This window comes from Meriones unguiculatus, chromosome 15 (assembly GCF_030254825.1).
Source record: "Meriones unguiculatus strain TT.TT164.6M chromosome 15, Bangor_MerUng_6.1, whole genome shotgun sequence".
Classification (NCBI taxonomy): Eukaryota; Metazoa; Chordata; class Mammalia; order Rodentia; family Muridae; genus Meriones; species Meriones unguiculatus.
Window position 1 is genome coordinate 23824661 of NC_083362.1, and position 12184 is coordinate 23836844.

The 12184-nt window shown below is 44.6% G+C and overlaps 1 protein-coding gene across 1 annotated transcript; it reads right to left on the reverse strand.

Annotated features, from left to right (window-relative positions):
* Nucleotides 1–1008: 1008 nt before the first annotated feature.
* Nucleotides 1009–6243, reverse strand: LOC132647942 (uncharacterized). Its single transcript, XM_060367825.1, is given in 4 exon segments — nt 1009–1934; nt 1937–4068; nt 4070–5586; nt 5758–6243. Coding segments are annotated over 4 exon segments (5061 nt in total).
* Nucleotides 6244–12184: the final 5941 nt, after the last annotated feature.

Below are 12184 nucleotides of genomic sequence, written 5' to 3' on the forward strand. Positions count from 1 at the left end.
CTCATCTGTAAAGGCAATTCCTTCATAATATGGGGGAGCAATTCCAAAGCATAACCAACAAGACTCAGTAACCTTGGGGTTGGTATTATTTAGGGCCTGAAAGGCCCCCTGTGCTAGGGAAGTAATGTATGGTCCAGGAGGCTTAGGGGAAGAAGAATCTTTACCCATTTTTGAGTTAGGAGTCAGTGAGGGGGTTGCTGGATGTGGGGCTATAGTCTGGGGGTCCGCTTTCACTGGGGGAACCAGGTGAGGGCCAGCTTTATTTGGCCCTACTTCAGCAGATGGGGCTGTTATTTTTAATTTGATGGTGAAAAGTAACCCATCATCATATCTTTCCTTATATATTCGTAGGCCCCAAGTGAACCCCGTCACCCAGTTAGTTGAAATCTGTTTTCCAGTGTCTGTGAACCGGATTAGCAGGGGGTAGCACCAGGTGGTACATATTGACTGATTAGTCCACCTATTGTTTAGTCCCCAGTCTGGGGGCTGGGCATGACTGTAATTAGCTTTAACAACAATGTAATCCCAACTGGAGGTAGGCTTCCAGTAAGTATCGCCAGTGGTTTCACACCCCCAATTCTTGCAGTAGAAGTCATTTCTCCCCCCACATTTGTTTACCATTTTAGGTTGTTGGTGGGGTCCTGGACATACATAAAAGGTTAGGACTCGCAGCATACTGTGGTGGTTGGTGGTCCCGCAGCCCCCCCCCAGGGATCTAAGCCCCTTCTCTCACTAAAAGACCCACGTCTATGGTCCCCAGGAACCACGTTGGGGTCTAGGTGGCTTTGCAAATCCCAGTTAGCAGGTGATCCTAGAGCCATTTTACAAAGGTCAGGGTACAAGTCCAGCCACCATGTGAAGGGTGGGGCTATCTTTGAAACAGACCAAATTATAATATGTCTCTGATTAGTTACTTCCCAAGTCAAAAGTTTGGGCTGTTGAGGACTGGAGCCCTAGCAAGTATTGTAAGTGCTTAACAGAGCCAAAAGCACCAGCAGTTTGTGGATATCACCCACGGCTAACATTCTTAACAAGTTTAAGTTTTAAGGGATTGTCACTGGGCTGGATTTTCCAGTCAGAAGTGGAGTCCTCTGGAGCAGGTTTGACGTGTGATGCATGGATCCAAGCAGCAATGCCTTCTACCTTCACAGCCCTTGGGGTGGTGAGCAGGATGCAGTAAGGACCTTTCCACTGGGGTTCCAAATTTTGACTACGGTGTCGCCGTACATAAACCAAGTCTCCAACTTGGAACTGATGTGGCACCTCTAAGGATCCTGGCGCATATGCACTGCCAACCTTGTTCCAGATTTCTTTTTGAATAAGCTGCAGTCCCTTTAACCTGGATAACAAGTCAGAGTTACCACTAGTTATGTCAAGAGGGTCTCCCAGGAGAGTCAAGGGAGCAGGAACTCCATACAATAGTTCAAAAGGCGTGAGATTCAACAAGGAAGGAGTATTCCTGACCCTAAAAAGAGCCAGAGGGAGGAGTACCACCCAGTCACCGCCAGTCTCCATGGTCAATTTAGTAAGGGTCTCTTTTAGAGTTTTATTCATTCTTTCTACCTGTCCTGAACTTTGGGGTCTATATGCACAATGTAATTTCCAATTAGTCCCCCAAAATCTGGCCACCTCCTGACTTACCTGAGCAACGAAGGCCGGCCCATTGTCTGACCCGATTACCTTTGGAACTCCAAACCGGGGAAAAATGTCTTCTAAAATCTTCTTGGCTACAACCAGAGCAGTCTCTTTCTTGGTGGGAAAAGCTTCCACCCATCCTGAGAAGGTATCTACAAAGACTAGAAGATATTTATTTCCATACCTGGCCGGCTTGATCTCGGTAAAGTCCACTTCCCAATGCATTCCAGGTCTAGTTCCCCTTAACCGTTTTCCCAAGCTTTGGAAATTCTTCCCTACGTTTACCTTTTGGCAAGGATACATGTCTGAGTCACTTTTTCAGTTAGAGCAGTGAGGTTTAGTATTCGGTAAGGAGATTGGAGAACAATTTCAGTCAATTTCCTTGCCCCTAAATGAGTCCATTGATGCATTTGCGCTATTAGTCTCTTAGCATCTTCCTGTGGCAAAATGACCTTACCTTTGGAGTCAATCTATGCTCCCACATTAGCATCGAATGTCCCTTGTTTTCTCTGTATTTGCTCCAGGTCATCCTCTGAGTATTTTAGCTGTTCCTTCTCTGGCAATTCAGTAGTTAATATCATTGGAGCAGGTGCTTTAGCCTCCTGATCAGCCATGTTATTTCCCTTTGCTGCCTTGGAATTTCCCTTCTGGTGTCCCAGACAGTGAATTATGCTTACCTTGGTGGGCAGTAGTAAGGCATTGAGCAAGGCCAAGATTTCATTTTTATTTTTAATTTCTTTACCGGCTCACATCAATAGGCCTCTCTGCTGGTAGATGGCCCCGTGCACATGGGCCGTAGCAAAGGCATACCTGCTGTCAGTGTAGATGTTTATCTTTTTGTCTTTCCCCAAAGTTAATGCTTGAGTTAAGGCAATTAGTTCTGCTCGTTGAGCAGAGGTGCCTTCAGGCAGCGCTTGGGCCCATATTACCTTGTGTCCATCCACCACCGCTGCTCCCGCTTTTCTTTTTCCATTTTCCAAAAAGCTACTCCCATCTGTATAATATGTCACCTCAGCATCTGGCAGAGGCTGGTCTTTTAAGTCCTTTCACCATCCCTGTTCTTCCGCCAACACCTGCAAGCAATCATGCTCTGGGGGCTGAATCTCTGGATCTGGTAACAGAGTGGCAGGGTTTAGCCCTGTTGCTGGGGCAAAAGTAATCCTGTCATTATTCAAAAGCAAAATTTGATAATGAGTCATGCGCGCATTCGTGAGCCAGCGATCAGGTGGCTGTCTGACAACACTCTCAAGGGCATGAGGGGCATAAACAGTAAGATCTTGTCCCAAGGTCAGCTTGTCAGCATCCTTTACCTATGCGGCGACTGCTTCTATTATCCGAAGGCAGGTCGGCCATCCTGCTGCTACTGGATCAAGCTTTTTAGATAGATAAGCTACCGGTCTCTTCCAGGGTCCAATCTTTTGAGTTAACACCCCTTTAGCCATTCCCTGGTTCTTGGCCACATAGAGATGAAAAGGTTTAGTGACATCAGGAAGTCCCAAGGCTGGAGCTGACATTAAAGCCTGTTTAGTATTGTCAAATGCAGCCTGTTCATCTTTTCCCCAGGAAAAAGAGTCATTGCCCTTTGTAAGGGCATACAGAGGGGCTGCCATTTCAGCGAACCCAGGAATCCATAATCGGCAAAACCCCGCTGTACCAAGAAATTCCCTCAGTTGTTTTGTAGTTCGTGGAGGGGGAATATGAAACACAGTCTCTTTTCTAGCCTCCGATAACCATCTTTTTCCTTCCTTTAGTATATACCCCAGGTAACTGACCTGTTTCCGGCATATCTGGGCCTTCTTTGCTGATGCTCTATAGTCGAGTTCACCCAATTCTTGTAACAGTTGGCCGGTGGCTTTGAGACAGGTTTTCTGACAATCTGCAGCTAGTAAGATGTCATCCACGTACTGGAGAAGAGTTACCTGAGTATTTGTGGCCCAGAAGTGTGCCAGGTCTCGGTGCAGGGCTTCATCAAATATGGTAGGAGAATTCTTAAATCCCTGGGGAAGTCGAGTCCATGTTAGTTGGCCCGAGACCCCGGAGTCGGGATCTTTCCATTCAAAAGCAAAAATGTCTTGGCTGGCAGGGCTAAGTTGAAGATAAAAGAATGCATCTTTAAGGTCTAGAACAGTATACCAGGCTCTGTCAGGGGGAAGGGAGCTCAGCAGGTTATATGGGTTGGGGACTGTTGGATGTAAGTCCATAACCTGTTTGTTAACTTCCCTCAGGTCTTGCACAGGCCGATAATCATTGCTCCCAGGCTTCCGAACCGGCAGTAATGGAGTATTCCAAGCAGATTGACACCTTTTCAAAACCCCTAGGTCAAGGAGTCGCTGTATATGAGGGCGAATCCCATCATGGGCTTCCTTAGACATTGGATACTGCCGCACTGCAACTGGGGCTGCCTGAGGTTTTAGCTCTATCTGGACTGGCGGTTGCTTTCCCTAAACCAGCTGTTTCAGCCCAGGCTTCAGGGTATTTTTTTACCCACCAGTCAATGTCTTTTTCCCCCTCTTTTAAATTTTCAAATAGCCGGTATTCATCTTCCAAGTGAATTGTAAGCACGTGAATAGGATCCCCTCTTTTATCTGTAACCTGTGGGCCTTCTGGGTTAAAATAGATGTGGGCTCCTATTTTGGTCAGGATATCCCATCCCAGCAATGGGTATGGGCAGTCAGGCATGACTAAGAACGAGTGGGATACCCGGCCTACTCCAAGGTCCACTGTTCTTCGGGTAGTCCATGTATATTGCTTACATCCAGTGGCCCCTTGAACCCATGATTTTTTTTCTTTCTTAGTCCCTGAGTCTTGCAACAGAACTGAATGCTGAGCGCCAGTATCCACTAGAAAATGGACTGGCTTCCCCTCCACCTTGAGGGTTACCCTGGGTTCGGGGAGGGGAACCAAACCCCGTCCTCCCTAATCGCTGTCATTGTTTAAGGTCAGGACCCTGGTCCCTGTGGCTCGAGAATTCAGCTGCTTCTTCCTTTTGGGGCAATCCCTCCTCCAGTGTCCCGTGTCCTTGCAGTAGGCACATTGGTCCTTAGACAAAGGGCCCTTACGGTTGCCAGGAACTCTCTCCCTTTCAGTACGACTTTCCTGAATTACGGTGGCCAGAATCTTAGTCAATTTTTTATCCTGCCTCTTGTCTCTTTCTCTCTCTCTTATCTCCTGTTCTTTCTGTTTCCTTTCTTCTTTTTCTTCTTCTGTTTCTCGACTATAGAAGACTTTCTCTGCTACTTGCACTAAATCCTTTAACGACTTATCCTGTAGACCTTCTAATTTCTGAAGTTTCCTACGAATATCCCTAGCTGACTGATCTATGAAAGATACAGCTACTGTTGCCCTGTGCTCATCTGAAGCAGGGTCATAGGGAGTAAAGTGGCGGAATGCATCCATCAGCCATTCTAAGTAGGCTGCAGGAGATTCCTCCGGCCCCTGGACCACTTCTCTTACCTTAGTCAAATTGGTGGGTCTTCGAGCAGCCCCACGGAGACCCGCCATTAGAGTCTGTCGGTAAACCTTCAAGTGCTGCCTACCCTCTGGTGTATTGTAATCCCAATCAGGACGAGAGAGAGGAAACCCATTATTAATCTCGTCAGGGAGAACTGTAGGCCTCCCATCCGCCCCCGGGACATTCTTCCTTGCTTCTAGAAGAACTCTTCCCCTCTCCTCGGTAGTCAGGAGTGTCTGTAAAAGCTGTTGGCAATCATCCCAAGTGGGCTGGTGAGAGAAAAGGACAGATTCAAACAAGTCAGTCAAGGCTTGGGGGTTCTCAAAAAAAGGGGGATTGTGAGCCTTCCAATTGTAGAGATCAGCTGTGGAAAAAGGCTAGTACTGAAGGGGATATTGCCCATCCCCCTCTGGAAATCCATAGGCTCGCAACGGGAGAGCCACCGAGTCCAGCTAGGTTGCTCTGCGACTTCGTATTCCAGCTGCCGGGCCCTGCTCATTCTGAGCAGTGTCAGCTGGTGAGTGCAGCGGGACCTCTGGCGGTGTCTGCAGCGCCGGCAGCGCCGAGGGACCGACAGCTCCTGCTGAGGGACTTGTGAGGGGACTAGGAAAGCTGCATGCTAGCCCCGCCCTAGGCCCCGAGGGAGAACTGACAGCCTCCGGGAAACTGACAGGGGAAATGGTCGGAGGTCTGGCAGGAGAACCGGCCAGGGAACTGGCAGGGGTAGGGGCCATGGCTGGCGGATAAGGGGGCGGAAGGTCAAAAAGGAGGAGGTCTGCTTCTGGAGAAGTGAGCACTTTCTTTTTCTCCTCTTCCTTAACGGCACAAACAGTTGTCGACGGAGTCTCTGTGGGGAGAATAAAGGGGCGCACCCAGGGGGGTGGATGGCGAACAATATCCTCCCAGGTTAGGACATAAGGTACCTGATCAGGATGGCCCCCCTCCACTTGGAGGGCCTTAGTCTTAACAGCAAGAATGGTGTCAAGGTGAAAGGTGCCCTCCGGTGGCCATCCAACCTGAAAAGAAGGCCATTCCGAGGAGCAAAAGGCTTGCCACTTTGCTTTTCTAACTTCCACTGAGAGATTATGTGCCCTATATTTCACTTCTGAGAAGTGGTCAAGGGTGAGGGATAAGGGTGTAGCCACCGTTTGTCCCATAATGAAATCGTCCGTCAGAAAAGTCAGAGAGGCAACAAGAACAGAGACAAAAAGAACCAAACAAGCAATCAGACAAGGACGCCCTTGTGGGTGATACCACAGTGCCCTAACGGAATGGCTCCCCGGCCAGTCTCTACGAAAATCAGACTCAGACGGGAGGAGGACTGTCTCTGATCCAACCTTCCAACAAACGGAACCTGGAGCGTCCTCCAGCTTCCTGGCTTTTCGATTATCTGATGCGTCCATCAATCGAAATAGCCTAATCAGACAACCAAGACGGTTCAGACAGGTGCCTAACCAAAAAAACAAAACAAAACAGAATCTGCAGAAACCTGAGGTCAAACAAACAAAATGACTAACCTGTTTCAACCTGCCCTCCGAACCCGGTCTGGTAAGAGTCGGGGAAGGGTCGCGTCGGTTTCCCGGCCAACGCACCACATGCAAAACCTGCACTCCCGGTGCAGGGTCCGTACCGCTCCCTCCCCCAAAGTGACTCACAGACCGAGGTTCTATGCAAAAACAAGAAGCAGTTTATTTCAGTCGCAATGGGGGTCGTCCCTTCAAAGCAGGAGACGACCCCGAGCATACAAAGCACAGTTTTTATTCCTAAAAAATCAGGCCTTTACATTGATTAGTTAGCAGAAAAGATAGCAGTTATGTGGTTGGCAGCTGTAGTGGGGAGCTCACAGCTCCAAGGACAGTCCTCCCCTCTTCTCCCATCTCTCGGTTCTGTAGCAGGCTGCTTACAGCTTCAAGGACAGTCCTCCCCTAAATTGCCTGACTTGCTCTTTCTTTTTAGCTGGCCCTTATTCAAGGTCCAGTTGTTTTTCTTTCTCATTTGGGATGGTCCCATTTCTCAGTGTCATGGATTTGTACTCTCCCCTGGGATGGGTCTCAAGTAGGGCCAGTCTTTGCTTGAGCATTCCCTCAAACTTTGCTCCATCTGTGTCGCTGTATGTCTTGTAGGCAGGGCAAATTTTGGGTCAAAGGTTTTGTGCATGGGTTGGTGTCCTTATCACTCCACTGGAAGTCCTACCTGGCTATAGGAGGCGGCCACTTCAGGCTCCTTATCCCCCACTGCTAGGAATTTCAGCTTGGTTGACCACCATAGACTTTCTGGGACCTCCTCTGTCCCAGGTCTCTGGCACATCCAAGAGATGCCCCTACCTCCAGGTTTCCTTCTCTCACCAGCCCCTCTCTCCCCAACTCTGCTTCCTTATCCTGCCCAGTTCACTCTGTTCAAACTGAAAATTTTAACTTTACAATTATTTAGGCATTTTCACTTCATTTTGAATCTGTCTAAATGGCAGTTTGTGTTTGGGGGTTAGAAAAAGGCAAAGGGATAGTTAAGTGAAATGAAATAAACTTCTTTGAAAATACTGTCATTTTGATTGATGATAGAATAGGCAAGAAGTACACCATAATTTGGGGCAGGACCCAGATTCTGACCACTGTGAACACTTGTGTTCTCCATGGTATAATGTTAGATTGAAACAGAGTTCCATGAGAGCGGGGACATCTTTGTTTCTGAATTCAGAAGCATTCTTTTCTTTTAGTAGTAGTAGCATATGTTATGGTTTGGGCCTTAAAAGTATGCTAGTTATCAAAGGCTTGGATAGCAGGTGATGGCATTACTAGGAACTGATAGAAACTCTAGAAGGTGAGGCTTTATAAGTTAGCATAGGTTATTGTGGCATGACATATAAGGGTCTATTTTGTCCCCCACCATTCTTCTATCTCTTTGCTTTCTGATCACCATGATGTAAGCCACTTTTTGCTGCCACTCTTCTACTGGAATGATGTTCTCTCTTGCCACAGAACTAAAAACCCAGCAGACCATGGATTGAAACCTCTGAAACTAGGAGACAAAATGAACTTTTCCTCATTTTAAGTTGTGTTCTTCTTAGGCATTTTGCCACTAGAATAGAAAGTTGTATAGAACAATAGATAGAGATAAATGTGAAAAAATGATTTGTAGTTCTTTGACTTCAGACCCTTTATTCAGCTCTTCATTTATTCCTTGAACTTTAGTTTAGCACTTATCATGTGCCAGATATAAAACCAGGTCATGCACATATAACGATTAATAAAATAAAGTGTCTCTGTTATAGAGGTTCCCTTGTATTTTGGGTCTGAGAGCAGGAATATATACAAATATATAAAAAAATTAAAAGTACTAAATTAAAGTAAACTCATCTTCAAAGTTAACTGTTTTAACTGTTGTGTGTGAGCGTCTGTTTACACATGTTACAATGAGTTTAGTTATAGATACATGCATTCATGCCTGTGGAGGTATATGTGAGTTTGTATTTGTATGCATCTGAGGTTCAAAGGCTGATGCCAGTGTCTTCTATGATCATTCTGCATTTTACTTAACAAATCAGTGTCTCTTGGTGAAACATGTGCTTTATCTAGTCTACCGACTCCAAAGTCCTTCAAAGTTAATTACTGATACAATCTTTCCTATTTATTTATTTATATTGGTGTCCACTCTTTTATTATTATTATTATTTATTCCAGTTTATTTAATTTGTATCCCAGCTCCTTCCCCTTCCCTTGGCTCCTCCTAACCCCACCCTCGATCCTTCTTCTCTCCCTATGCCCCTCCCCTAATCTACTCATAGGTGAGGTCTTCCTCTCCTTCTCTTTGACCCTAGCCTATCAGGTCTCATCAGGACTGGTTGTGTTGTCTTCCTCTGTGGTCTGGCCAGGGGGGAGGTGATCAGAAGAAATTCTATAATTAAAAATAAAGACTTTGAGAAAAATCTCTTCTACTTAATGGATGGAAAATATACTCTTAAATGGATAAATATGGTGATGAACGCACAATGGGCAAAATAAAAGAGTTTTAAAGTATGCAGAATGTTTGTGTTTTGTAAATGAGATTAAATAACTTTGTAAGGTGACAAGGACACAATCATTTCCCATGTAAATGCTGGACCTGTAGATTCACCAATGTCGATTCTAGAAAGCCGTACTTGGATCTGGATATGTGCGCACTACTAACCAACTGATTTATACTATTTTTTTTTGTAGACATGTTGACAGTTGGGAATTGTTTTCAATCTTTTATCAGAATGGTCTCCCCTAATGGTTGGGAAGCCTCATGTTTCTGTTTCCTAGCAGCATCTGTCTCAAAAGACCAGTACTGGCCAAAATCATGATGTTAGTTGCACTGTGGCCATGAGTACTCAGGGGGTAAATAGCTTCTCAGCTAGTTTAAATATATAGTGTTTGAAGTATTGCATACACTGCTTATGTTTACTATTATAGAAATACTGAATTGTTCATGGAACATTAAAAATGTTTCACTTGCTTTTTAATTTATAAGTTGCTTCTTTTCTGTGGCATGCCAATATGCATAACAAAACATTCAGTGTAGTTTTAAGTCTTTTTTTAAAAATTTTTTCTTATCAGTTACATTTTATTAACTCTGTATCCCAGCTGTATCCCATTCCCTCATTCCCTCCCAATACCACCCTCAATCCCTCATCTCCACCCTGCCCCTTTCCAAGTCCACTGATAGGGGGGGACCTCCTTCCCATTCATCTGACCCTGTTTTATCAGATATCTTCAGGACTGGCTGCAAAGACCTCATCTGTGGCATAACAGGACTACTCCTCCCTTGGGGGGGGTCAAAGAGCCAGGCTTTGAGTTTCTGTTAGAAATAGTCTTTGTTCCCCTTACTATGGGAAACCAATTGATTACTGAGCTACCACGGGCTACATCCCAGCAGAGGTTCTAGGTTATATCCATACATGGTCCTTGGTTGAATGTCAGTCTCAGAAAAGTCCCTGTGCCCAGATATATTTGGTCCTTGTGGAGCTCCTATCCTTTCCCCATCATATTAACTCCCTTCTTTCATATGATTCCCGGTACTCTGACAAAGGTTTGATTATGAGTCTTAGTATCTGCTTTGAAAACACTGCTAGGTAGAGTCTTTCAAATGCCTTTTGCAGTAGACTCCTGTCATATGTTCAATGCACATCCCATCTATCTTTCTAAATGAGGATTGATCATCTTACCCTGTGTCCACTCTCTTGATTATCTTTTTTAGGTGTATAGATTTCATTGTGTTTATCATATCTTATAGGTCTATATAAGTGAATATATACCATGTTTATCTTTCTCCTTCTGGGATATTTCACTCAGAATAATCTTTTCTAGATACCATATTTGCCTGCAAATTTCATGATTTCCTCCTTTTTGATTGCTGAGTAGTATTCCATTGTGTAAAAATACCACAATTTCTGTATCCATTCCTCCGTTGATGGACATCTGGGTTGTTTCCAGGTTCTGGCTATTACAAATAAAGCTGCTATAAACATGGTTGAGCAAGTATCCCTTTTGTGTACTTGAGCAAATTTTGGGTATATACCTAGCAGTGGTATAGCTGGGTCTTGAGGAAGCACTAATCCTAGTTGTCTGAGAAAGTGCCAGATAGATTTCCAAAGTGGTTGTACAAGTTTACATTCCCACCAGCAGTGGAGGAGGGTTCTCCTTTCTCCACAACCTCTCCAACTGTATTGTCACTTGAGTTTTTCATCTTGGCCATTCTGATGGGTGTTAGGTGAAATCTCAGGGTCGATTGGATTTGCATTTCCCTAATGGCTAATGAGGCTGAGCATTTCTTCAAGTGTTTCTCTGCCATTCGATATTCCTCTACAGAGAATTCTCTGTTTAGCTCTGTTGCCCATTTTTTAATTGGATTACCTGATTTGCTGCTTTTCAGCTTCTTTAGTTCTTTGTACATACTGGATATTGGCCCTCTGTCAGATAAAGGGATAGTGAAGATTCTTTCCCAATCTGTAGGCAGTCCTTTTGTTTTGATGATGGTGTCCTTTGCTTTACAGAAGCTTTTCAGTTTCATGAGAACCCATTTATTGATTGTTGCTCTTAGAGCCTGTACGGTTGGTGTTCTGTTCAGGAAGATGTCTCCTGTGCCAATGAGTTCTAGGCTGTTCCCCACTTTTTCTTCTATCAGATTTAGAGTATCTGGTTTTATGTTGAGGTCCTTGATCCACTTGGACTTTAGTTTTGTGCAGGGTGATAAATATGGGTCTATTTTCATTTTTCTGCATGTAGACATCCAGTTGGTCCAGCACCATTTGTTGAAGATGCTGTCTTTTTTGTCCATTGAATGGTTTTGGCTTCTTTGTCAAAAATCAAGTATTCATAGGTGTGTGGGTTTATTTCTGGGTCTTCTATGCGGTTCCATTTATCCTCCTTTCTGTTTTTATGCCAATACCATGCAGTTTTTATTACTATTGTTCTGTAGTACAGCTTGAGATCAGGGATGGAGATACCTCCAGAGGATCTCTTCTTGTAAGGGTTGTTTTGGAGATTCTGGGTTTTTTTGTTTCTCCATATGAAGCTGAGAATCTTTTTTTTCAAGGTCTGTAAAGAATCAAGTTGATATTTTGATGGGAATTGCATTGAATCTGTAGATTGCTTTTGGCAGGATGGCCATTTTCACAATGTTAATCCTACCAATCCATGAGCACAGGAGATCTTTCCACCTTCTGATATCTTCTTCAATTTCTTTCTTCAGAGACTTGAAGTTTTTCTCAAACAGGTCTTTCACTTGCTTGGTTAGTGTCACCCCATGGTACTTTATGTTATTAGTGGCTATTGTGAAGGGTGTTGTTTCCCTAATTTCTTCCTCAGCCTTTTTGTCTTTGGTATTCAGGAGGACTTCTGATTTTTTTGAGTTGATTTTGTATCCTGCCACTTTGCTGAAGGTGTTTATCAGCTGAAGGAGTTCTCTGGTTAAATGTTTGGGGTCGTTCATGTATACTATCATATCATCTGCAAATAGTGACACTTTGTCCTCTTCCTTTCTAATTTGTATCCCCTTGATCTCCTTTAGTTGTCTTACTGCTCTGGCTAGGACTTCAAGTACTATGTTGAAAAGATACAGAGACAATGGGCAGCCTTGTCT